Source organism: Sinocyclocheilus grahami, unplaced genomic scaffold (assembly GCF_001515645.1).
Source record: "Sinocyclocheilus grahami isolate Dianchi unplaced genomic scaffold, SAMN03320097.WGS_v1.1 scaffold568.1, whole genome shotgun sequence".
NCBI classification, from domain to species: Eukaryota; Metazoa; Chordata; class Actinopteri; order Cypriniformes; family Cyprinidae; genus Sinocyclocheilus; species Sinocyclocheilus grahami.
Genome location: NW_015505747.1, coordinates 611,315 through 638,826, shown reverse-complemented (window position 1 = coordinate 638,826; position 27,512 = coordinate 611,315). Strand labels below are relative to the sequence as shown.

General features: G+C 36.5%; 1 protein-coding gene across 1 annotated transcript in view; it reads right to left on the bottom strand.

Annotated features, from left to right (window-relative positions):
• Positions 1-835: 835 nt before the first annotated feature.
• dars1 (aspartyl-tRNA synthetase 1) overlaps positions 836-27,512 on the bottom strand; it is a 32,458-nt gene continuing 5,781 nt past the window's right edge. Inside the window, exons 2-18 of the mRNA XM_016239568.1 lie at positions 24,174-24,276; positions 21,627-21,656; positions 20,958-21,015; positions 20,175-20,267; positions 17,124-17,226; positions 14,005-14,107; positions 13,458-13,538; positions 11,594-11,653; positions 8,684-8,795; positions 5,141-5,275; positions 3,649-3,796; positions 2,971-3,117; positions 2,827-2,869; positions 2,095-2,175; positions 1,909-2,020; positions 1,649-1,720; positions 836-1,308 (exon numbers count right to left, since the gene is read on the bottom strand). Of these exons, the coding sequence (XP_016095054.1) occupies positions 1,217-1,308; positions 1,649-1,720; positions 1,909-2,020; positions 2,095-2,175; positions 2,827-2,869; positions 2,971-3,117; positions 3,649-3,796; positions 5,141-5,275; positions 8,684-8,795; positions 11,594-11,653; positions 13,458-13,538; positions 14,005-14,107; positions 17,124-17,226; positions 20,175-20,267; positions 20,958-21,015; positions 21,627-21,656; positions 24,174-24,276 (1,573 nt within the window). The 3' untranslated portion in view covers positions 836-1,216. The remainder of the gene's footprint in view (positions 1,309-1,648; positions 1,721-1,908; positions 2,021-2,094; positions 2,176-2,826; positions 2,870-2,970; positions 3,118-3,648; positions 3,797-5,140; positions 5,276-8,683; positions 8,796-11,593; positions 11,654-13,457; positions 13,539-14,004; positions 14,108-17,123; positions 17,227-20,174; positions 20,268-20,957; positions 21,016-21,626; positions 21,657-24,173; positions 24,277-27,512) is intronic.

Genomic DNA, 27,512 nt, shown 5'->3' with positions numbered 1-27,512 from the left:
ATTATCTGCAAGTACAGTTTTTTAAAATATACTTTATTGAAGTACACATTCAATACAATTAAGCACACTTTTTTTCACAATGGAATGCTAAATGATTGCTTGTCTTTTTATAGTTTTTGGCTCACCACACTCAGCTGCTCATTGGCAACCGAGCGACCAGCATCAGCCCTGAGGAATATGTCTTTGGAGCTCTTTCCCTCTATGTTGATATTGTCCAGATCTTTATCTTCCTCCTGCACATCACAGGAAGCTCTTCCGAGTAAACAGATAAACGCGTTTGAGCGTTTCGGTCTCAGAGACTGATCTTTCTTTGAGCTTATCTTGAATTTTTCAATCACATGGATTTCAAATATTACCTTCAACACTATGACTGTTATTAAAATGATTTAGTTTTGTTTATGTTGTTCCACAGATGTTGCTCATACTTTTACCAAATTGATTGTCACTTTATTTACAATAAGAACTTTATTTTTGTAACATCCCACCTGTTCATTTGCATTTTGAAGTCTACTGTAAAAGCGTGAGCGTGTACTAAAACAGTGATTTGATTTATGTATTATCAATGTTTAGCCTATAATGAATTACCATTGTGTATGAAATGTGCTTTATAAATAAACTTGCCTTGCCTTGCCAATGAAGAGAAACTATCAACAAATGTATGATGACTATTGGCTATAAAACAGGAAATGAACTACATTGGCATTTCACAACAGAAAGTGATGTAATATTAACCTTCAACGGTTGGGGAATCACTTAGTAAGTGCTTATGATTTGAAACATAGTCTAGAATATATGTACAACATTAATCATTTTCAAACTTTCCGAAGAAAAATACTCCGAAACGTCCCATTTGGTTAATTTATTGTGCATGTACCGTTTAAATCATTTGTTAAAATTCTCAAAATCTTGGTGTCAAGGATCATCATCAGTAGAAAAACACCTACATGTACAGTATGACTTTAATAATACATGTCAAAATATCACCTGTATTATATAGCAGTTAACACTGATTCCCTTCAATGCACATTAGTTTTATCTAACATCCGTAATGTTGTGTCTGGTGATAAGTATTATAAAAGTGGTTGAATTTGTGTCGGTTAATCATCATGGCACTTCCACATCCTGGCACATCCAGATCCCTGACAGCTGGGTGTCCGAGAGGTTCTACTGCTTCAGGCGGGACGGGAGACGAGAAGCCGACTGGCTGCTTTAATCTTTATGGGGTCAGGCGTTTGGGATCACGAGGGAACATGGAGGTCTGACGTACATTATGTAGGCCGAGATAAAGCATGGTCACTCTCTCCAGACCTAAGAGATGACAGACATTTAACATCATACACAAGTCCCATAGATATTTTTAAACGAGAACTAAAACGCTGAAACTGAATATTTTAGGATTTCCAGTCATATGATTCTTCCGAAATCAATCTAATATGCTGATTTGGTGTTCAAGAAACATTTCTTATTATCAACAGTTAAGCCACTTAATATTTTAATGACTAGAAAGTTCAAAAGTACAGTATTTATTTTGCATGGCAATCTTTTGTTACATTATAAAAGCCCTGGCCTTAAATGACCCAAAACCTTTAAACAGTAATTAGTCTGTAGAATAGACTGTTTCTAAGATTGTAAAAAAAAATGTTGTTACCTATGCCACCGCCAGCATGAGGAGGAGCTCCATAACGGAACGAATCAATGTAGGCCTTGATCTTCTCCAAGTCTGTAACACAGAGCAAAAAATGTATCATCTATGACAAAACAGACTTTAGAGTAGCCGATATTTACCATAAGGATGAAGTACAACGTGTTGTAATTCAAATGCATTATAGGTCACTCCGCATTCTGTGTATTCCTGTTTATTGGAGCATCACTTTTAAGAACACGGATGCTGTGTTTCAGTGTAGTTACCGATGCCGTGGTGCATTGCTCTTTCAGTGAGCAGCTGGGCATCGTGGACTCTCTGAGCTCCAGACAGGATCTCCTCTCCTCTCATGAACATGTCATACGAGTTGGAGTATTTCTGCAGGAACATGAACCATGTGGCGTCTGAATAAAAAGTGATGTATTTAGATCTAAAGGCTTCTAAACACTTACCGCGTTGTTGGGGTCAGGCATGGTGTAGAACGGCCTTACCGCCAAGGGGTATTTGTCCAGCACAAAGAAGTCAGTGTCATACTAAAATAAACACAAAGATGTGTTTAATTTATATGTGCCATATTCCACTCATTTGTACAAACATATTTGTCCTGGTTTCAATATTTCTGGAGCTAAAAACATTAATCATTTAAATTTACAAGGTCATTTAACACTTTCTCTGACCTTAAGCAAACAAAGGTGTCACAAACAGACTGCAGAATGACCCATTTTTTGTAGTTTCCATAAAATATCTGGGTGGACTGAAGAGGGAGCTTGAGAGCATTAGAGTATGTCTGCTCTTTTATTTCAAGGAAAATATATATATATATAAATTATATATAAAAATTATATATAAATGTTATTTTAAGCTTTCCATTCATCAAAGAATTCTAAAAGAAAACAACTTATCAATGCTTCCACAAAATTATAAAGCAGGTTTGTTTTCAGAATTTATAATAATAATACATGTTCTTTGAGCAGCAAATCAGCATATTAGAATGATTTCTGAAGGATCATGTGACACTGAAGGCTGGAGTAACGATGCTGAAAATTCAGCTTTGTTGCATTTTTAATCAAATAAATGCAGCCTTAGTGGGCATAAGAGACTTCTTTTAAAAACATTAAAAAATCTTTCCCAGCACAAACTTTTGAACAGTAGTGTATATTATTTATGTTTAAAAGATCTTTTACCTTCTCTTTCACAAGACGACCAAGCAGCTTTTCATTAGGTGTGCTGAGGAAGAAAAAATAAAATGATTACAGATCTGTTCTAAAACGTTACAGATTCCCTGTGTGTGCAATGTGGGAAATTCAATCAAAGAAAGCCACACTGACCTCAAATCTTCTTCATCCCCCATTTCCACCCCAGCAGCTCTGAGCATTGCCACTGCCTCCTTATACTCCAGTCTCAGCGTGGGCTCCAGGAACTTGAACGGCTCACTGGGATACTGCTTATTCACCGTCTGGATCTCTGTCTGGAACCTGGAGTGCATCCACATCCCAGACACACGATGAGAGAGAATAAGTAGGCAGAACAGAGATTTGCATGAAATGTGGGCCCAACATTCAATTGAAGGCTTCAAATAAAGTTTCTAAAGTGATTCTCAAGGCTTCTCAGTTTCATCTTCCAAATACTATTTTCTACACCATTAGTGGGCAAATGTTATTTTTCTCAATGCTGGTCCGGTTGTTTGTGATTATTGGATAAATCATTAATGAATTCCACATAAAGAGAATGCTGGGTCAGATTTCCGTTTGTAAGTAACAGTAAAAGGCTTCATTCAAGTATAAAGTAAAAGACTTGCAGTATTAACTTGAGCACTAGATGGTAGTGTATATCCTTGTTATTACAAATCACATGAATGTGTAGGCATTTCTGTCACGTGAAGAAACTACCAAGAGAAACTCATGTGACTTTATTCTCATGTGATTTGCTTCTTATTAAAAAGGAAATAGGACTTCACTAAATTATTTTCAAATTTAAAGCCACGTTGAAGGAGTCACATCTCTTACCGGTCACGTAGTCCCTTAAAGATCTGAACCATGGTGTCAGTAATGGAGTCAATGACCTCATGGTAATGGTAATTGAAAGCCATTTCAATATCCAGCCCCACAAACTCGGTCAGATGGCGATGAGTGTTGGAATCCTCAGCCCTGAACACTAGGAGAAACATTTGCATAGTCAACTGAGAGATTCACATTCATAGTAACCTCAGTATTTAAATTAAACCACTGGGCGATTAATTTTAAACACTTTACTATTGTTCACGGCTGACGGAAATTTCCCATCATGAAATAAATAACAGAGGCCCCCATTTTCAAAATTCAATTTGCGTTACAGTGTTATTATAGTTAACCAAAACTAAACTATTTAAATGTTTTTGTTCATTTAAATAAAGCAGAAATAAAATAAATATAAATATAAGATGAAAATCGTAAAATTAAGCTTTGACAACTAACTGAAATAAAATACGTTTATGTACATAAATTAGTAAAAACTAAAAATAAACTGAAAAGCTAAAAGAAATATAAAAAAACAAATGACAAACACACAACAAAATTACTGACACCTAAACTAAAATTAAAGTGAAAACTGAAACTATAAAAATAAAATATTAATCAATTCTCTATCCACCTTTTTCTTTAACGCGGAAGTAAGCCTATGGGTGAGACTTCCGGTTCATTAGCCGTTATAGATAAATAATGAGAAGAATAACACGTGCAGTAAATGGTAAAACTGTTTGCACTACAAACCAGTGTGTTCATAATTAAGATAATACATAAAAATAATATCATAAGCCACACAAATTTTCAGTATCAAGCAGCAAAACGAACAGTTTTGTACAGCTAAAAATGGCTGGACGCGGATGAGACCGGAAACTAGACCCATAGCCCATTTTTTACGGCAAGAAAAAGGTGGATAGTATATAAATAATTCTAAAACAACACTAAATTTCCTAGTAGCTAAATTTCTAAAATGCTACTTTTTCAAATTTTAGTGTCAAACAACAGGATCATCAATAATGTCTTGCCCAGAATCAGACTAATGCACTTGTTTTGAACATTTCCAGGTAAAAGAAAAAAAGAAAAAAAAGCTGTTTCTACATTGTGACTTCCCATCAGCAGAGGTCCCTGATGAGCTGTATTTTTCTGAAGTCTTGCGTCTCACGGCTCTGCTGAAAGTCTTTGATATTCTTGCTCTATTCGGTGTGCTGCACAGGAGGGATTTCTGTGCCCGCCAAATGCACCAAGAGTGCAATTCGTCTATTTATCCTGCGGTATGTCCTGATCTGCATACTGGCAGGGAGGAGATACTGGTGAAGGTGACCTCTACAGATAGACATAGAAATACAGCGGCCAGATGCGTTTGAGGCTACAGTCTACAGTATATGATTGCCTCTGGGTCTTCTGGATTGTTTGCTATCCACCTTAGATATGACCTGAGGATGGGAACAGCATATTGAAGGGAAGGGAAGAGACAGGAGGGTGTATTTTAATGCTTTACCTGGTCCGACACAGAAGACTTTGTCAAAGTCAGCACAAATGCACATCTGCTTGTAGAGCTGAGGCGACTGGGCCAGGTATGCACTGGTTTTAAAGTAGGAGACGGTGAAGACATTTGCTCCACCCTCGCTGGCAGCTGTGAATAATACACAAAGACATATGCACTGTGATCATAGGTATTATTTTGTCCGCAGATGTGAGGACAGAGACATGCTAATAATTATCATGGTAAGTATGGTCATCATAAGAACATGATGTTCTATAGGGCACGTAGAGTTGGGTGTGGGCACCGGATGTCATGCGGTTTTACTGAAAGAACACAATGTTGATCTGTTGAGGGTGGTAGATCCAAACGAAGGCGGCAAAGTTTAAATCTGAAATGCGTCACTAAGGCTTTTTCTGATTGGCTGGTCGGGCTACAGAGGAAATGAAAGTAACTGTTTTCCTTAACAGCGAAAACCACATAAACACAACGGGGGGTTTTGCTGAGAGAAAGTGTTGTAACACCACCAAGACCTTTACTGACGTAATCCCTAGTCTTTAAAATCATTGGTGGACTAAAAAAGCAGCATATTTAAGAGGTGGTTGAAGTAGTTGAGCTACATCATTTTGGCGCTCGACTTCCATCAACTCTAAAGACAGCACCCTGATCAACAAGCAATCATTCAGGAAAAAGTAAAAGTATTAAGAAAACTAAAGTAGTAACACAGATAACAAATATATTGGGGGGGGGGGGGGGGGGGGGGGCGGTGGGGGGGTTGTGTTTTATTAGATTTTTTAAGGAATATTTTTCTTAATAAATTAATCAAAAATAATTTATTTTACATTCCCTCCTGTCATTACAAAGTCATTATTCTTTCATTATACCAATAAAGTTTGATTATACCACTAAAATGAAAGCTCATTTGTGCCTCAAATTATAACTTAAATAAAATTGTAACAGTGACCTTACAATTTACAATGCAACTTTATATCTCAATTTGCTGGTCTTGTTTTAAACTTTATCTCACAATTATCTCTCTTTACTTTTTAAGGTAGAATCAGTCTTCCATGGAAAATGAAATGTTTTGAAATCAGTAAATTATGATTTATACTATCAAGCTCCAAAAAGGACAAAAGTTTGCAGTCAGTATGATTTATTTTGTTTATTTTTGATATTTTTGAAAGAAGTCTCTAATGTTCACAAAGGCTACGTTTATTTGATCAAAAATACAGTAAAACGGTAATATTGTGAAATATTATAACAGTTTTTTTCTATTCGAATATATTTTAAAATATAATTTATTCCTGTGATGGCAAAGCTGAATTTTCAGCACCTATTACTCCAGTCTTCATTATCACATGATCCTTCAGAAACCATTCTAATTATTACCGATTATCAATGTTGAAAACAGTTGTGCTCTTTAATATTTTAGTGGAAACTTTGATATTTTTTCAGGATTCTCTGATGAATAGAAAGAGCTGAGAAAGCAATCAATTTGCAGAGTTTTGAGTCGAGTCAACAGAAGCAGGCCCTGAACTCTTCACAAAGACAGCTGTGTTCATGAATCCCAGCAGATCCGACAGCTCTTGGTGTACCCACCATCTCAAGAGTGCTAACATGGCATCCTATCACTGACTGGAGACATATCTCCTTAATAAACACCACTTTTTCTTCAGCCAGTGTTTTGACAGTGTCGCTGTCTGTTTTTTACCTCAGAAAATGAAAAAGTATCAATCCTTGAAATTGAAATTTTTAGAGACTGAAGGTGCAAAGAAGGAACAATAAACTAAGTTGGACAGCGTGAGCAGGAAATCATTCAGAAGGCTCAGTGTGTGAGGACAAAGATAAGACCTATGCTACTCCGTCCCTGCAGTCATGAATACAGATTCTCCAGTGTGAACATGGAGACAAGATCATTTGCCTCATGTCATCTCAAATGTTCTGTGAGATTAAAGTCACGATGAACAGAAGTAGCGACACATCTTTTCTTCTAGATTGTGATGTACTTCCAAATGAAATGGATTATTAAATTACAGATTACTGAATATGAGTTTACAGTCAGCTATAAGAAAGCCTGGGTTTAAACTGACTAAATGGTTGGAGAAGTCTGGCATACGTCAACAGACAGAAGTCTGTAGTTTCACCTGAAGATGAAACATGCATGGATGAATTATGGCATTTGAAAAGACATTTAACTGCCATAATGTGGCAGAATTCAGCACAGCCCGGCCTTCATTACATCATTAGAAAAGTTGTTCCAGAGGTAGATTTGGTTTGTTTTGATAAGACATGATGAAAACAGATCATGATGATAATTTAACCAATTTGTAAATGAATTGCTTCTATCGTGCGTGTTGCTTAAAGGGGTCATATGATGCAATTTCAAGTTTTCCTTTCTCTTTGGAGTGTTACAAGCTGTTCGTGAATAGATAAGATCCCTAAAGTGGCAAAGACTAAAGTCTCAAACCCAAAGAAATATTCTTTATAAAAGTTAAGACTGGTCCACGCCCTCCTAAAACACCTCGTTTAAACACGCCCCCATATGTCTACGTCACTGTGTGGGAAGATTTGCATAACGCAGCCCAAATGTTCACGCAAAGAAAGAAGGAGTAACATTATTGTTGTTGCCACCGCCGCCGCCATGTTGTGAAGACGCTGTGTTTCTCGTTATGAAAGCGAAAATACTTAGTTTGGCCTTCCAAAAGAGGACACGACTAGAAATCAGTGGTTAAGTTGTATTTACAACACTGCTCCAGAACAGTTCAACCCAAATATTCAGATGTGTCCAGCGCATTTTATGGAGGACTGTTTCCTGATCCTGGGAGAGTATACTACAATGCCGGCTGGTCTGACTCACAGCCTGTAAGTACGTTTTCATATTTAAAGGATTTGCCACGGATGATTCAAACGCGAGTTTTGAGCAGTGTAGAGTAGCGCTTGTTGTTTGTAATTTCTCCGATCACAAATGCAGACATGGTTTTATGTTTATGCGGCACGATGCAACGCAACGCGTAAAAAGACAGTATAAGTCATTATAATCCATAATTATGGATGCAACAAATGCCTCGTTTACAATGGGTTTTAATGTTTTTGTCTCGTCGCGCCGGGAGATGGTATCACAGTATGGTAAGGGGCGTAACATTTCCGTCACACGCAAGAATTCGGCCAATCACAATGCACTGGATAGCTGGCCATTCAGAGCACACCTCGCTTTTCAGATCGATGAGCTTTGTAAAAATCGACGCGTTTCAGAAAGGCGGGGCATAGGAGAAACAATAATGCACAGTATGTGGAAAATAATGTGATTTTTGAACATTTAACCACATAAACACATTTCATTACAGCAAATACACAAAATAATGTTCTTTTTAGCAACATCATATGACCCCTTTAATATGGTCAGCACATATTAACTTTCAAAAAAAGACTTTTAAGTTTCTCTGAAAACATAAGAGCTTTGAGTTTTGATATGCAAGTAAATAACTAGTGAACTACTCCTCTGGTATGCAGAGAGATGTGAACAAAAGGAGAGAGATGAAGTGCACTTGGAGAAGGCTGTACCAGAGATGATTTTGGGGGTCTGGATCTCCACAAAGCCCTTGTTGATAAGCGTGTCTCTGAAGAGCTGACATACGCCCGACTGCAGCCTGAAGATGGCCTGGCTGGTCGTGGTCTGTGAAGGAAGACGCATGGTTAGTAAACAAGTTACATAACCTGTTTGTTTGGGTGTTGACAGGGAGCAACTTCTCTTTTTATGCCATTTAACACCTTGTTACGTAAGTATCTCTGTAGAAGTTCTGGAGAAAACATAATGCTAGATCTCAAAAGACCTCTTTTTATTATGTTCTAATAAAATCTCTCTGGCAACTGAATATATTCTGGTCATTTTTGTCAGAGATACAAATAAATTAGGTCCTCTTCACAGGACCAAAGGGACAGAGTGCTTGCAAAATCAATCTTCAGCAACAATCAAACCTCCTGAATCCTCTGGTCTCAAACAAAAAAGCTTTCTCAGCCTGAATTTCCCATGAATCAGATGACTCCCTGATGACCCGTGATATGGGCCACGTTTCCTCTTTCTTCATAACTTACAGAGAGCTCGCATAAATCCTAGAGAAACAAACAGCTTCTATCTCAATATTTCAAGGATCTTGTTTATTGGATTTGATTCAGTTAGGACAGACTCACTTTTGCAGACAAGAATTCATTGTGATAGAATAACATTAAGATTTTTGTGGAGATTTAAGGTAATTAGATCTACTCTGGTTCCATGTTTGTAGTTTTATAACCACATTATAAACCTCCACTCCCCTTAGGGGGATTTTAGACCCGTAAATAACATATAAATTACGCTGATCCAAAAGCTAGTAAGCAGTCTTGCAGTGCACTGCCTATATAGCCAGCCACCTTCTATTATTCTAATGAAATATGACCGATTTGATAAGCAGCAACTCTGCAGACAGATCTACAACGTGCATGTGCATAAACTGGACTGGTATCAAAACAGCTGTTTTTGCATGATTTGACATGAAGAGGCTAAATTTATGATACTATTATTATCAGATTTTATTGCTGCTTTTAAATCTAATTTTGACATGCAGTCTTGAAAAACTGTTTTAGAGTTTCTGGTCGTCAAGAAGATAAGAGTTGTACTTACTGTAAAGGGTGTTAATCAAGATAGTTACCGAATGAAGTGACTCTGGTTTGAACTTAACATAATAAATACTAAAAATAAATAGCAGACATAGATAATTGGTAAAATAGGTAATTATTAATTAGATAGAACTATACAGTTTTCAGTACTGAAAAGAAGTACACAGGAAGTTTGGGGTCAGAAAGATTTTTCATTAAGGTCACATTTATTTGATCAAAAAATACAGTAAACAGTAAAATACAAATAACTGTTAGTATTTTAATATATTTAATAATGTAATTTATTCCTATGAAGGCAAAGCTGAAGCTTCAGCATCATTACTCCAGTCTTCAGTGTCACATGATCCTTCCGAAATCATTCTAATATGAATTCTAATTTCTAATTTGATGCTCAAGAAACATTTCTCAAGTTTGTCATAAAAGCATATCTTAGAAGGCCGTATTAATTTGCTGCCTTCCTTTTAGAAAACTTTCGCATCTAGGTAGACAGCTTTGGTTTTGGGGGAAAAAATGCCCCCAAAAAATCCATATTATCATTAGTGATTTATAACTTTGAAATGGGTTCCTAAGACTTTTGACTAATGAATTTGAGTAGTTAAAAAAAATCATTAAATAAAGATTGCACTTACTAACAGCAAAATTCTAGTAATTAAATATAGCTGAATGCATCTATAAAAGTTTAGACTTCATATAAACATGCAAAGGTCATGGACATGACTGTGGGAAACCTGCAGAAATTAAATGTTTTGGTCACACTTTATTTCGATAGTCCACTTTAGACATTCTATTAACTATAAGTAACTTTGTAACTACATGTCAACTACATGTCAACTAATTTTCATTAATTTGCAACTACATGTCTACTAACTCTCAGAGTAGACTGTTAGGGTAGGTTTAGGGTTAGTAGAATAAGTTGACAAAGAAAGTGTTAGAAGATATTAAGCAGACAGTCTACTAATACTCTACTAGCTGCTAGTTGACATGTAGTTGCAAAGTTACTTACTGTTAATAGAATGTCTAAAGTGGACTATCGAAATAAAGTGTTACCAATGTTTTTTTCAAAACAGGACAACAGTACTTCCTCTTATTAACATGCTAGTAAATATCAAGAAGTCAACAGATTAAGACACACTGTCTATATTCTTAGTGCAGATCATGATAACACGGTGCCGGGGGTGCGCTGCGAGGACATTAAGTGACTCGTCTGTGAAGCTGAGTGGTTGTACAGTTAATATGCAAAGCTGCTATCAGCGGAGTGTGTAAACATGCAGGTTTCAGTTGGCGTCCTCACACGTTTCTTACTGGGGGCGTGTAGAAAGGAGCTGTGTGCGTCACTTTAGTGTTCGCAAGGCTGAAGTGAAAAGCGAAGAGGCACAAAAAGCTGTTGTCCTGTGGTTTGACTCCCCCGCCTCACACTCTCAGATTTCTGCCTTCACTTTCTGGAAGTTCTCAAAAACGGGCCGCTGTCTCAAAACAAGGTGCGCTGTGGCAGTCCTATAGCACTGCCAGATTTCAATCTCATTTGGTGTGTGAAAAAAAAAAAAACACAAGGTGTGTGTGTGTGTGTGGGTCTGTGACACGGAGGTCTTTCATTATGACAAAGCTAAGCCTGCAACCGCTGGAAACTGTTAATTTCTTTACTGTTCACTAAAATGAAAATGTGTGAGGCAGGCCAGGTCTGTTCACACAGACACATTGTCTCAGAAACAGGTGCTCTCACAGAGAACAGGCAGCCAATCGCAGCGCTCGAGTCCCACAACCACATCAAGGCTTCATAAATCTGAACAATACACTCACGAGAGATGGATACAGACTTACCCTCAGATCGATAACTCTGTTGTCCAGTCTAGTGTCCTGATTGACAGTGGCTCTTCCCTCCTGAAAAAAAAAAAGAAAAGGTCATGATTACTCAAAAAATTATTTCTACAACATTCTGTTGATAGCTCACAAATCAATCTGATTGGTCCAAAATGTCATGTCATTCCAAACCTACAGTGGGGCAAAAAAGTATTTTTCTTCTTAATCATGGCTTAATATTTTTCTTCTGCCAGCAAAATAACATTTACAAAAAGAAAGGTTACTACAAGCTGGAAATTACACAGGTCTAATATACACCACTACCCAAAAGTTTGGAGTATTTTCTTTTAAGAAATTAATACTGATGAGCATAAAACAGAAAAAACTTTTGAAGCAACTCTTTAAATTCATAAACACAATCTTGCTGGAAAATAACAGCATACAATGCACAACTGACTGTATTCTGGAATTTATTTACTGATGCTTTCAGGACTATCACAAGACATTTAGCAAATTCAACAAAACTTCACCAATGTCAGAAGCTAGATCACATTATCGTAGTGACAAATCAGCAGAGTTTCCAACAACAATTTGAAGTACATCACAGAAAACCAGCCTTATTGTGGAACCCTGTTCCATAGAGCAGAAAAGATGTCAGGCAGGTCGTTCTTCTTTTCCATACAATGAAAATAAATGACCAGAGGCATTCATCGCATGGAAGAAAGAAGCATCCTGATGAACATCAAAAATATCTTAAAATTGTAATGATTCAACACTTTCTAATGGCAATTTATAAATCTGAATCTAGATTCAAATTATTTCTCTTGCAGAGGCCCCAAGGCCCCTGAGCTCTAAGAGTTATGTTTCCTTCATAAAGCCTGCAGGAGCTGAAGACTGATCAACAGGCTGCTCATCCTCAGACCGCCCGATAAGACACAAGCGTAATGAGGCAGCAGATGCTCTGTCTGACTGACATCGTGGAATCCCTGCAGAGAACACCTGGATAGCAACTGCAGCTGGTTTCTTCTTACTACATAAACACTGCACCACCATTAGCTGTCTGACGTCAAGAAAGACAGGCAAAGACACAAGCCATGTTCACAACAGCCATTTCTGTAGTGTGCAGAATGTATACTGTGTAAAGTATGTACATTTTCTGCATGTATGGTATGCCTGGATGACCTGCTGCATTTGCTATGAGAAATACATAACAAATTACACCGTATAGAATACTATATGCCATAATGCAATGCTCTCAACAATGTAGCTTACTACTGTTTAAGGAGAAGGTTATTTTTATTTGTATAGCGCCTTAAAACAACATGAATGATGCTGCTTTAAGAGGTAGTTCACTTAAAAAATAACAAAAATCATTATTTACTTAGTCTGCTGAACACAAAGGAAGATATTTTGAAGAATGTGTGTAGCCAAACAGTTTCTGGTCCCCATTGACTTCCATAGTATTTTTTTTTTCCATAATATGGAAGTCAGTGGGGACCAGCTTCATCTGTTTGGCTACACACATTATTTTGTGTTCATTAGCAAAAAAACAACAACACATGTTTGGAACCACTTGAGGTTGAGTAAATGATGACAGGATTTCCATTTTTTTTGGGTGAACTATCCCTTTAATGCATACTATGCTGTGTATATACTGTGCAGTATGCTTGTATTCCATTCCTAACAGAAAAAAACCCAAAATAATTTAGATATAGAAATAGAGAGAAAACAACCTCTTTTAACTCAACTTGTCTAAGAGAACTTTGACTGTGGATTATCATAACACTGAACTGAGGGATCTGTTTAACATTTTAAGCTTTCATTTGTGTTCTGCTCTTCTCTCATTACCCACAACTTTTCAACTTTCTCACCCATTGTTTCTCACCTCGTCTCCTTCTCCCTCTGGCCTGACAGCATCTTCAAGCTGAAGGGGAAGTCTGGCCTCAGACTGGCTGATCACAAAGATCTGAGACAAAGACACAGAATAGGGAACATGAGTTTAGGTTATTATTAGATACAAAATAAAAGTCGTCGTCTAGCAGAATGTCCAAGCTGCTTTTTTCCATACAATGAATGTGAAATAGTGAACTCGGTTGTCTCTGGTCCCCTCCACTTTCACTGCATTAACTAATGCAGCTTGTAAACATTCTGCTAAACTGCTCCTTTTGTGTTCCACATAAGAAAGTAAGTCATACAGGTCTGAAACAACATGAGGGTCAGAAAATTATGGTCATATATTCATTTTGGAGTGAATTACCAATTTAACAGCATGTTACTACAGGTGAATTGTACCTGCAATTAGGTTTGGTACCATTCATTGGTTATAGTACATATAAGGTCAAAACAAATTCCACTGGTCTTCTTGTGGGGATAGATATAAAGACCCTAATGCTCTCTCAGTCAAATAAAAGAGATGAATCTCAGATCTCTACCCTCTCCACATGGAGCTCCACATCCTGCTGGGAACAGCTCTCGATCTTCTGCTCCACCTTCTTCACCACGGCCTCCACGTCAATGATGCTCTCCTTCGTGAGGCTGTAAACAGAAAAATACAGCATGAGGATGAGGGGAAAAAATGCATTTGGACAGTTGATATAACATCCAGCATATTCAAACACTGCAACCCAAAAGTGATTTTAAATATGCAAGTATTATGGTTTTATAGACTACACTACAGTTCAAAAGTTTGTTTGTTTGTTTGTTTTTTCAGTCTCTTATGCTCACCAAGGCTGCAATTATTATGATTATGATTAATTACACCAGTGTAATTCAGAAATCATATGCTGATTTGGTACCCAAGAAACATTTCTTATTGTCAATAATAAAAACTCTTGTTTGTGTGAAAACCATGATACATATTTCAGGATTCCTTGATAAATATAAAACATTCCAAAAAAGTTCCAAACAACAGCATTTATTTGAATCTGATTTTTTTGTAACAATGTAAGTCTTTAACGCCATTTTTGGTCAATTTAATGCGTCCTTACTAGTGCTGTCAAACGATTAATCTCATCCAAAATAAAAGTTTTTGTTTACATAATATATGTGTGTATACTGTGTATATTTATTATGTATATATAAATACAAACACATGCATGTATATATTTAAGAAAAATATGCTATGTTTATATATTAAATGTTTATATATAATATTAAAAAAAGAATATAAATATATACATGTAAATATTTTCAAAATATATACATGCATGTGTTTGTATTTATTTATATATATAATACATTTGCACAGTACACATACATATATTATGTAAACAAAAACCTTTATTTTGGATGCGATTAATCGCGATTAATCGTTTGACAGCACTAGTCTTTACTGATTAAAAGTATTCATTTCTTTAAACAACAACAAAACATCTTACTGACCCTAAACTTTTTAAACAAAGGTGTAGACAAAATCCTTCTAAAATTAATTAGTCACACCACAAAAAACATAAGTGTGAACTTCAAAACACAAAAACTTCACAAATTCTTATTTAGAAATGTGCAATGTGTGGATTTATTTTGATTGGACACAGGTGATAATGATCTTAAACAAAACTGTTTCACTTTAGAACAAAATGTAGTTGTTTTTTTAAACAACATTCAGAATAGCACACATGAAACAGAAACTGCAGAACAACATCATGGAAACTCATGAGATTATATTGTTAAGCAACAGTACCTTTGCAATTCAACTTAGTTTCAAACGATCTCGATCACATGGTATTCGCAAGTTCTGCTTTTACAATTCAAGCAAACAGATTGCTGTTGTGAAGACAAACCACATTGCTTTCACTCTGATGAAACATTTACACTCCAGTGTGTATTTTAAACGTTTTGTCACGATTTTGAAAGGTTTCTCACCACCACAAATACTGCAAAAATGTTATTAGCAGGAAAGTCCAGTCATTTACTTAACCTCTAGTCATTCTAAATTAGTTTTCAGTGGAACACAAAATGAGAAATGCCTGATGAATATCTGGATCTAAATTTTTACAGCTTGACAGACATGGTCACTTTGAACTATCATTCATGATCTGTCAAAAAATAAATAAAGCCAATCGGGTTTGGAACGACATGAGGGTGAGTAACTGATGACAGAATTTTCATTAAGTACTTTATTCTATAATGGTTTTAAATCTTCATCCTGAAGTATTCAAACATGCATGATATTTTCCAGGAATTTTTCAAAAAACCTGAATACTGAATCGTTTGTCGGGAATGTGTGCTTCCAGGTAGATGGGGAATTGTGCATCCTTGAGTAATGCAGCTAATACAGGTGTGCATTATTTTAAAACACAGTATTATTTTCGACAATTCTGGAACTCTAAAAACAGATATAGCTCATAGGTACATACAGTGGGGAAAAAAAGTATTTAGTCAGCCACCAATTGTGCAAGTTCTCCCGCTTAAAAAGATGAGAGAGGCCTGTAATGTGATTTTCTGGATTTTTTTTCTCATTTTGTCTCTCATAGTTGAGGTATACCTATGATGAAAATTACAGGCCTCTCTCATCTTTTTAAGTGGGAGAACTTGCACAATTGGTGGCTGACTAAATACTTTTTTGCCCCACTGTATATTAATTATGAATTTGGTAGAACTTGATAGTAGTTGGGTGTGTTAAACATCCTCTAACTGAAACTCTCTAACTTAACTGTTACGTTACTCCACATTTACGTAATACAAAGAGAGGAAGTTTCTCTGCAGAATACAAAATCTGTTTCAGTGATCTGCGAGCGTGGGGAAGCGCTCATCTAAGATTTCTGCTGAGGTGAAATCCTTCAGTTAGATCAGAAATAACCAAGTGCACAGCTATCAACCAGGACAATTTGAGGCAAGAACAATTACATTCAATTGCAAGCAATGGGAAACAAGATCAACAGCGTAAGGAACTGAATAGGAACTCCCCAGACCACAACACCCTTCCTAATTCATGACTGATAATGTGAATAGAGTTTAGCCACCATTCAATGCTGCGCCAGCAAACAGAGGATGTTAACACGGTCAAGCAACAAACCCTCTGACCCTCTTAAAAGAATGGAAGGGGACTTGAAAACAACGTGAACAAGCCTTGTCTATCAAACAGTTGTGAAAGCTTACTATCTGATGAAACATTTCAAGCAAGAATGCAACAGAACGAAACCATGCAAATGTTCAAACATACACATTTCCATACATCCAGACTGAATCGATAATAAGAAACTAAATTGCAACTAATATGGCACATTCTATGAACTAAAAGGTTTCAGTTTTGTATTTGTGAGCTAATGTTTGTCCAATTGTCCCACAACCCTCTATTTGACCCCAGACCCATAATCATTCATTCAAGCCATACTTTTAAGTAGACATGTCTCTCTGATGTATCTACTGTTTGTTGTTTTAAGGGGAATGACCCATTATGGTGTTGAGGGAAAGCTGTATCCGACTGCAAAAATGGAGCTTTTGTTCTGAAGTGAAACTTTATCGATCGCCACTTAACACGTTAAAATGGAATGAGTCGCCAGGACTTCACTTTTCCCACCATTGTTTGACAGGAAACGTGGCCTATACTCACTTAGCTGCAAACTTGACCATCTGCTTGCTTGCACGATCTCCCACGGCGAGCAGGGCCTGCACGGTAAACTGCTGGTGACGCAGGACCAAGAAGCACTGTTTCCCTAGAGAGAGAAAAACAACCTGTCAGAACACATACCACAGCATACCTTACAAAGACGGGTACTTACTGCCAGAGACAAAAAGCACAATAATATAACTTAACATACACTAAAATTCAAAAGTTTGGGGGCAGTAATATTTTTAAAGAAATTAATAATTTAATAAACAATAATCAATTCATAATAATAATCAATTCAGCAAAGATGCATTATTCTGATCAAAAGTGACTGCAATAATGATACAAAAAAATCTGTATTTATTAAATGCAGTCATTTTGATTTTTCTGTTCATTAAAGAATTCTAAAATAAAATGTATCACCGTTTTTACAAAAACATTAAGCAGCACAGCCATTTTCAACTGTGACAGTAAGAAATGTTTCTTGTACATTGAATCAACATATTAGAATCATTTCTAAAGAATTTTGACACTAAAGACTGGAGTAATGACTGCTGAAAATGCAGCTTTGCCATCACAGGAATAAATGACATATTTATTTTAAACTGTAATATTTCACAATGTTACTGGATATATTTTAATAAATGCAGCCTTGGTGAACATATGAGACTTCTTTCAAAAACACGAAATAAAATCTTACCAACCTCAAACTTTTAAATATGTAATAGAATAGAATAGAATAGAATAGAAGTAGTAGAATAAATAGTACAAGTTATGGATTGTTCAAAGTCTGAGAACAATAACAGCACCACTAATACAATAAAAATGTATCATAATAATAATGTGCCTACTTTCACAACCAAATAGATCCCAATCTGAAATATATCACATTATAATATGCATTGTAAATGCTGTTTCATGTTATCTTTAGAGAAACTAACCAATTCATAATAGCTGGTTTCTGATTACAAAACCTAATTATTACATTTTAAATAGTGAAACGTGTAATCTTTAACCTATTATTTTTCCAAAGTAACCTTTACAACACTGCCAATTCATAATATATGGTTTCTGATCACAAAACCAGAACTAAAAGAATGACTGAATCAACAATACATTTTAACCAACTACTATTTACTTATTTAAATCTCTAACAAACTAGGATTTAGATTTGACATCAAAGTAGAGCATACTTGTCCAACTCTTGTCAGAACAGTTAAATAAAAAATGTACTGGTACCAATCAGCTATCAACAGCCTGGAAGTTTCTTTGAAAGACACAATGCGTGTAGTTTTGACTTGTCACCAAATTGCTAATCAGACACCTTGAGAGTGAACAAACTCCGATTTGTGTAAACCTGACACAGATCGAGTCAAGATCAGAGACCAACCCAGACTCTTTGAAGTCCCCCTCAGTGTTCAGAGACTGTCAGACAGACAGCTGAGTGGTAGTTAAAAACAGACCCTTCATCGCAGAGCAAATCAGGATGTTGTTGTGCTGAAGGACATCCTTCAGCCCAGAGCACACTGACAGAATGAAGGAAGCTGGAGGTTAAAGGATCCTTGACATGGAAGTCGTAGTGGAAGGAAACTAGTGATATAGCCATGGTTTATTCATTACTGCACTCTTAAAGCAGACGTGTACATGTGGGCCCTTCAGACTTGGATTGTGTGGGACAGACAGGGGAAGCCACAAAGTTTCATTTAAGCTGAGGATTCAACCAAACAGTTTCTATTGATGTCATTTACTATTAATATAACGCAGCCACAAGGAGTGTTTGTCAGTTCTGTAGTGAAAATGGCCACTATTTTCATAAGCTTTCAACGTCATTGCAATTCATCCAAATAACAAATTTGGCACAGATAAGGCACATGTTGAGGGCACCCATATCCCTCATGGTCCTCATCACCTCCATTAACCACAGGTATGGAAAATTACAGGACTGAAAAGCAGGAAAAATTATATTATATTATATTACATTATATTATATTATTTTAAGAATGTGCATCACACGTGTTGAGGAACATAAGAAAATAAGTCTAGATAAAATAAAGTATAGCTAACAGCATACTATGCATTATATACACACTATATATACTACAAAAACGGTATATGAAGCAGTATGCAACAATGAATGTTTCAAATAGTATGCTGCATGTAATTTTTGAAACGTGTGTAGTTATCATCTCAGATATACATATATTTCACATTTTTAATCCAACTTTGAGTTAAAAGGTCTCAACTCTTGGCAAAACTGCCAGTGAGGCCAATGTAATTTGTCTTGCTGCATATTTATAAAAGTGATTTAGCATTAAATAAACTTTGTGTAAAAATACATTCATTCTTGCCAGTCTGGTCAAATAATAAATCAATAGAGACCACTTTTATGGCTGTTTTTACTTCATTGTTCATTGATCACACTAGAAATGGAATGTCAAATCATATATGTTCTGGGAAACCATATCACATGCATATTTTGGCAAATGCAGCAAAAGTAGGTCTAGTTAGCAAAGTTAGATGAAATTCAATGCACAAAAAAGGTCCACTGTCTATTATCAATAGTCAACCAATGCATGAAGAACAGCTTATTCAGAGGTCACTTCCAAACTAAGCAGCTTTATCCTGATCAAAGTATAAATTTTCCAGTTTAAAGTTTCAATTTAAATGAAATTCACGGGGAGAAATGTTTCACTTTAATGTTTTACGAAATACTCTAATGTATAATTATGATAATGTCTGTTATTTATATTTAAATTGAAGCCTTTAGCAGAGGTTTTTTATCTAAATCAACTTATATTGCATTTTTAATGTATACACATTTCTATCAGCTCTTGCATTCTCTTAAACCCAAACTCATGACCTTGGTACCAAACCCATGCTCTACTGTTTGAGCTAAAGGAACTGCAATTTTAGTGTTTATTAATGCAATAATACAGCCTGCATGTCAAATAAGAAGCCCTTGAGCTTTGGTAAGAGCAGCTTCCACGTGTTGAAATGAATTGAGCAACACTTCCAGCAGCACATGAGCTTGTGTAATAGTGAGGAGGCGTTTACCTTTAGCTCTGCTGGTGTGAATTCTGGCGCGCACCCAGATCTGCTGCTCTGCCTTCTCGGGTGTCAGGTCCTGGACACGCACCAACGCCCTGTCTGCCTCAATCCAGGAGAGAGAGAGAGAGAGTCTCAGAGAAAAGACATCAAAGACGACAGGCCTCCCCACTTGTACACAGATCTCCACAAAGACATTCACTCGGATTACAAAGCCACCGGGAGGAGGGCTAATAAATATGAAACATAACAAGCCCCGTCTGAAAGGTGACCATCACGTGAATTCTTCTCCGTTTTGACAAATACAGTGTCACCCTGCCTCCGCTGACTCACATTATGACTTTATTATGAGGCAGCAGAGACGGGGCGGTCCCACTCAGCCCCAGTTAAAGTGCTCAGGGCGTTTGGCTGATCCGGAATCCACCCACATGAAAGCTTCGTCTATCTCTGCCCGAGAGGAATGCTGGTGGGAGACGACTTTGTTCTGTAGCAGCAAAGCTTAAAAACTCGCAGCCGGACAGTCGGGAGTAATGTCACCCTAATTCCTCATCCGAGATTTATCTTGTACAGTTATTCAAGACTATTATGTGTGACAGCGAGGGGAGGAACATCAGGGAGAGCTAAAGGGGACGCCAGGGAGATCCCGACAGCATTAGATTATCTCTTAAACTCAAAGACATTCCAAATTATCATTCTACAGCAGATTTTGCACTGGGAAACCTGTCTATATTCATCCTGTGGGAGCGAGATGCCCTCCTAAATCTCCACTTAAAAACTGAGAAGGACACTGACCCAGTTTCTGCTGGGATTGGACCATAGGACAGATCCCATAGCGATCCATGGCAAAATCCTGGGAGGAGAAGAGAAGAAGATAGGGATGGTAATGAATTTTAAAGGAACGGTTCAGCAAAAAAAATAAATAATAATAATTCATTGATTCACCCTTATGTTATTTAAAACATTACTTTCTTCTGTGTAACACCAAAGGAGAATGTTTGAATGGTTACTTAAACCTTCAAGAACAATGCAAAACCACCACAAAAGCATCATAAAAGAAGTCCATTTAAGAGATATTTAGCAAGTTAAAAATCAGATTGTTTTGTGAATTAGATCAACCAATTCACTGATAAATATTAAACTCAAAAGAAAATTTTGTTCTTGAAACAGACATTGCCTGGGTTATGTCAAGATATTCAGTGAATGATATCTTGATTATGGTCCATTTACTTGTATCCTTTACTTGTGTAAAAAAAATTAAAATTAAAATCCAGTCCCCATTCACTGTAACTGCAAGGAAAATGTGACCAGTAAATTAAAAAAAGAAAAAAATCTTTCCAAAATATATATTCATAATTTATTTGGAACACTACGTACATAAACTATTTTTTATTTCTTTATCACTTGATATGGCTAATAACAGACAGAAAATGTGAATTTGGACAGTGAACAGTAAATACTTACATCCTCTTCAGCTTCCTGCTGCTCTGAGGCCTGAATCAAAGAGAGTAACTGATTTCAATAAAACTTCAACAGTAGAGAGACAGACCCGCCATACGAGCTAACATAAACATTAAACACATACTGATTATTCTGGAGAAAGGCAAGCACTGCAAGTTCACTTTAAAATCTTACCAAAATGCAATGATACAAATTCAAACACTTACTGATGTCTGCAAGTACATTAGAGTGCTAAAATGGAAACTAAAATGACTTTTCTAGGTAAAACAGAATTGGATTCTTTGTAAATTACTCAAATCAATGTGTCAATTTAAGTAAGAATGACTTTATACATTTGTTCTGCTTATGTCTCTTGTATCTGAATCACTCACTTGACAAAATGTTGCACAAATGTCCAGCAGACAAAAAAAAAACTCCTTAAGCCTTTAAGTAAAATATTTGAACATGGATATTATTGGATTGTTTTCATTATTCACTTTATTATTATAGCATATTGTTTTTATTATTTTTATATATAAATTTATATATAATAATAATAATAATAATAATAATATATTATGACTTTTCCAGGTAGAGTATGCTTTTCACAAACCTTCTGCAAATTACTGTACTTTTTTGTTTTGTTTTTCATTCTTTGATAAAATCTATTTAAAAAAAATAATAAAACAAAGTCAGTACAGTATTGAACAAACCTCACAACCTCACTTCTAATAAAATAAGACATTAAAGGGGTCATATGATGCTTTTTTAAAGATCATTATTTTGTGTATTTGGTGTAACAGAATATGTTGATATGCTTTAATGTTCAAAAAAACCATTCTTTTTCAAATACTGTACATTATTGTAGGTCCTCTATGCCCCGCCTCTCTCAAATGCTTCGTTTTCTACAAAGCCCCCTCCTTTGACAAGCGCAGTCTGCTCTGATTGGCCAGCTGACCCGGTGCATTGTGATTGGCCGAACACCGCAAGCACTCATCGGAAAAGTAACGCCCCTTACCATAATCGCGAGCTTCATCTTTCAAAATAAATGTAAAGACAGTAAATAATGTCATTAGTTTTACCATCAGTTCAAGCCCGAAAGGGCAACAGAGTCGCGTGACAGACACAGTGATGAAGCTGGTATGCGTTTGTGAAGTGACCCCCCCCCCCTCCCTCCCTCCCTCCCTCCCTCTCTCACTCTCTCTCTCTCTCAATTCAATTCAATTCGAATAGCTTTATTGTCATGACAAAAATCAATTTTGCATTGCCAAAGCATTAAGACAACAAAGAGAATGGTTTAACATCTGAACATTTACATTAGAACATCTTAACATTTATTTATATATTATAACTAATATATAACTAATATGGAAATGTCATGTATGCCAAAAGATACATATAGGGAAAAAATAAATAAATCAATAAATAAAATAAAAAGAAATGATAATAATAACGATTTTCCTGTAGCAACTGCTGGATAGAGAAATGTAACATTATGTACATGAGTAACAGAATTTCAGTTCTGGCCTGTGAGAGTGTGTCTACTGGCTGTGTGTTTCTGGATTGTGTTTGCCCCTCAGGTCATGGCACGATGCTACTAATTTTGCAGCAATATTTGCACATTTGGCTTTTTCGCCGAGAATGAAACAAAGTTTTTCGGTTCATATAATTTTGTTTATTTTGGGGTAATAGTGGTCTCTGATGGTTAGGTATTTGGTGCATTCTGTGAGGAAGTGCAGCTCTGTTTGGATCTCTCCCAGACTGCTGTGGGAGCAGAGTCTCTCCTCACGGGAGAGCCAGGTTTGTCTGCGCCGGCCCGTCTCTACAGACTGACTGTGCTCGCTGAGTCTGTACATCGTCAATTTTTTCCTGAGTTTCACATCAGTTGTGCTCAGGTAGCTTGCCGTGGTGTACTCTCGATTTAGTGCCGAATAACATTCTAATTTGTGCTGGTTTTTAATGGTGTTTGTCCAATGGGTGATGTACTTGTGTTTCTCTGTGTTGATGATCTGTGTGGGCCGAATGGTTGAGAGTGAGTGTGAGTTCTGAGGCTGGCTGATCTCTGTCAGTCTCAGCACCAGCTGAAGGAGGGGACTCTTCGTGAGGCTCAGCTCTTGCTGTTTCAGGGCTTTATAATGGTATGTGCTGGGGTCACTTGTCTTTAGGTGTTTCCAGAATTTGATGGCTCTTTTTTGGATGTTTAGAAGGAGAGGGTATTGGCCTAATTCTGCCCTGCATCCATTATTTGGTGTTTTTCTTTGGACTTTGAGTATTCTTTTACAGAAATCTTTTTTTCCCAGTTTAAAAAATCAAATTTTATAGGTGGACCCCAGACAAAGAGAAAGGAAAACTTGAAATCGCATCATATGACCCCTTTAAGCAAACAAAATAAGCACAATGCTCATTTTGACTGTTTAAAATATTGGGGGAATATTTTCTGGATGCACAAATGTCACTTTGTTCAGGCACATACACAGATTTGTAATCACAGGAATTGTAAAAGAATAAAAACCCCTCCATACGGCAGTGGTGGGCCATGGGCAGGGTTTGCGTCTCCTGGCGCACACTCACCAGCTTGGCCTGCTTCTCTGCCTTCTTCGCTGCTTTCTCTGCTTCCTTCTGCTGTTTCTTCAGGGCTTTCTTCGACTGGGCCTGCTGCTCCTCCTCACTGGCTCTAAAACAGGAAGACACCACACAACAAAAACAACAGCTCTGTCAAACTTCCATCTACCATTTTTTTTTTTTTATTTCCTTCCGGGAAGCTTTTCTGAAAGATGGGGAAAAGCATTCCAACCTCGGCTTACACACATAGGCACAGCATCAAACTAGCTTTTAAGTTGCCGTGTCTTTCATCTATTGTTTCAACATGCCCAAAATAAACAACAGAGGCTAAATTAGACTTTCATCAGTAATGTCTGCTTGTTTGTGCTCCTGTGGTTTAGGTAGTCCAGTTATAGCAGCACAGGAAGAGTGATGTCTGTCTACAGAAGCACATATGTAACATCATTCAGGTGATATGGTTGTCCCATACTGTAGCAACAGACTGATGTAACAGTAAAGAATGGGAACGAGAACATGGAAGTGACAGTAACAATCGATAATGAAAATAGTTATTTCAGTTCACTTTTAATGATGTGATTTCAATTCAGTTCCGCATATTGAAAAATAATATAAAAAATAATTTATGGTAAATTGTCAGTTCTCTTGTATAATGTCTTGATATATACATAACAGTTCAAAGGCTTGGGCTTAGTATGATTTTTTTTTAAAGAAATCCTTTTATTCAGCAAGGAAAAATTATAATGAAACAAAAAAATTATATTTCCAAAAACATTCAACTGTTTTCAGCATTGATGATAATAAGAAACGTTTCTTGAACAGCAAATCAGCATATTAGAATGATTTAATGATTTCCATGTGACACTGAAGACTGGAGTAATGATGCTGAAAATTCAGCTTTACCATCACAGGAATAAATCTATATTTTAAAATAAATTAAAATTAGTGCTGTCAAACGATTAATCGCATCCAAAATAAAAGTTTTTGTTTACATAATATATGTGTGTGTACTGTGTATATTTATTATGTATATAAATACACATACAGTATATATTTAGAAAATATTTACATGTATTTACACGTATATATTTATTTCCATATAATTTGTATATAAATATATTTAATATATAAACATAACATATTTTTCATAAATATATTCATGCATGTGTGTCTATTTATATACAGTATCTCACAGAAGTGAGTACACCCTTCACATTTTTGTAAATAGTTTATTATATCTTTTCATGTGACAACACTGAAGAAATGACACTTTGCTACAATGTAAAGTAGTGAGAAATAAACAACAGAGGCTAAATTAGACTTTCATCAGTAATGTCTGCTTGTTTGTGCTCCTGTGGTTTAGGTAGTCCAGTTATAGCAGCACAGGAAGAGTGATGTCTGTCTACAGAAGCACATATGTAACATCATTCAGGTGATATGGTTGTCCCATACTGTAGCAACAGACTGATGTAACAGTAAAGAATGGGAACGAGAACATGGAAGTGACAGTAACAATCGATAATGAAAATAGTTATTTCAGTTCACTTTTAATGATGTGATTTCAATTCAGTTCCGCATATTGAAAAATAATATAAAAAATAATTTATGGTAAATTGTCAGTTCTCTTGTATAATGTCTTGATATATACATAACAGTTCAAAGGCTTGGGCTTAGTATGATTTTTTTTTAAAGAAATCCTTTTAATCAGCAAGGAAAAATTATAATGAAACAAAAAAATTATATTTCAAATAAATTATATTCTTTTGATCTTTCTGTTCATTAAAAAACCCTAAAAAATTATCACCGATTTCCCAAAAACATTAAGCATTACAACTGTTTTCAGCATTGATGATAATAAGAAACGTTTCTTGAACAGCAAATCAGCATATTAGAATGATTTCTGAAGGATCATGTGACACTGAAGACTAGTGCTGGGTGGTATACTGGTTCATACCGAATACCGGTTTTTATTTCTGTTACGATATGAATTTTGAAAATACCGCAATATGTCACTTAAACAACGTTCGGAACGCGACAGTTTGAAAGGGGTGTTGCACTGTGGTGAGGGAACAGCTGTATGTGTTACTAAGCGTGAAAGTTCTGAAACTGAAGCTGTAGAACTAATAGAACGTGATGACGCAGAAGAACTCATCCACAAAGAGACTTTCTATTGATATTTCCACCTGTGCGTTCTAGACGGGCTGTCAGTCAGTCGTTAAACCGTTCATTCAACCGCATACCGCGCTATTGAGCCACTCAAAATTACCGCAAGGGAAATTCCTTCACCGCGACAAAATACTGAAACTTTGGGCCCAATTTGGACATTTTCACTTAGGGGTGTACTCACTTTTGTGGCCAGCGGTTTAGACATTAATGGCTGTGTTGAGTTATCTTGAGGGGACAGCAAATTTACACTGTTATACAAGCTGTACACTCACTACTTTACATTGTAGCAAAGTGTCATTTCTTCAGTGTTGTCACATGAAAAGATATAATAAAATATTTACAAAAATGTGAGGGGTGTACTCACTTCTGTGAGATACTGTATACGTAATAAATATACACAAATTTCGGTACCTGAGAACGCATCTGAGTGCATACGCTACAGAGAGAGAAAGAGAGACCCTGTGACATGATGTCACCCCTGCAACTCCTTCAAACAACACACAGAACAAGCCAAAATGTTCTGAAGTGTGGTTACATTTCTAGGGCCATATGGTTTCTGCGAAAACATGGATGGGATAGCAGAGTCCATTCATAAAAACGTAAATTACTCTATAGCACGGAATATAGGGCTGCACGATTAATCGCAAGCGATATTTAACGCGCATCTTATCAGTAAAGCCGGTTCTTTAATCAGCGGTAAATCTCCATCACCTGCGTGCTTTCACATTGAGCAGCATTAACTACACAGAGCCGTTGTTCACTGACGAGCTGCGCTCGCGCGATTTTTAGCGCAGCTCGTCAGTGAACAACGGCTCTGTGTAGTTAATGCTGCTCAAGATGCGCGTTAAATATCGCATGCGATTAATCGTGCAGCCCTAGCGGAATGCAACGGAATTCGTCGATTTTGGACGAATAAATCAAAAGTAGCCACTGCCACTTAATTCGAATCGCGAACTAATGTCTGTGAAAATTTAAATGCAAAAAGACGGTTTAAATATGAATCCTGCATGTTCCGCTTGCCTCTGTATGTATGAATGGCGGAAATGCGGTTTTGTTTACTACACAAATACTGAAGTACACGTGACGCTCGCGGTCTCGCGGTGACTCTGCGTCTTACTATATGACGGCTTGAACACAAAACCTTATGCCTTGTCCAAATACCCACACTTGCGGTCTTGCGGTCTT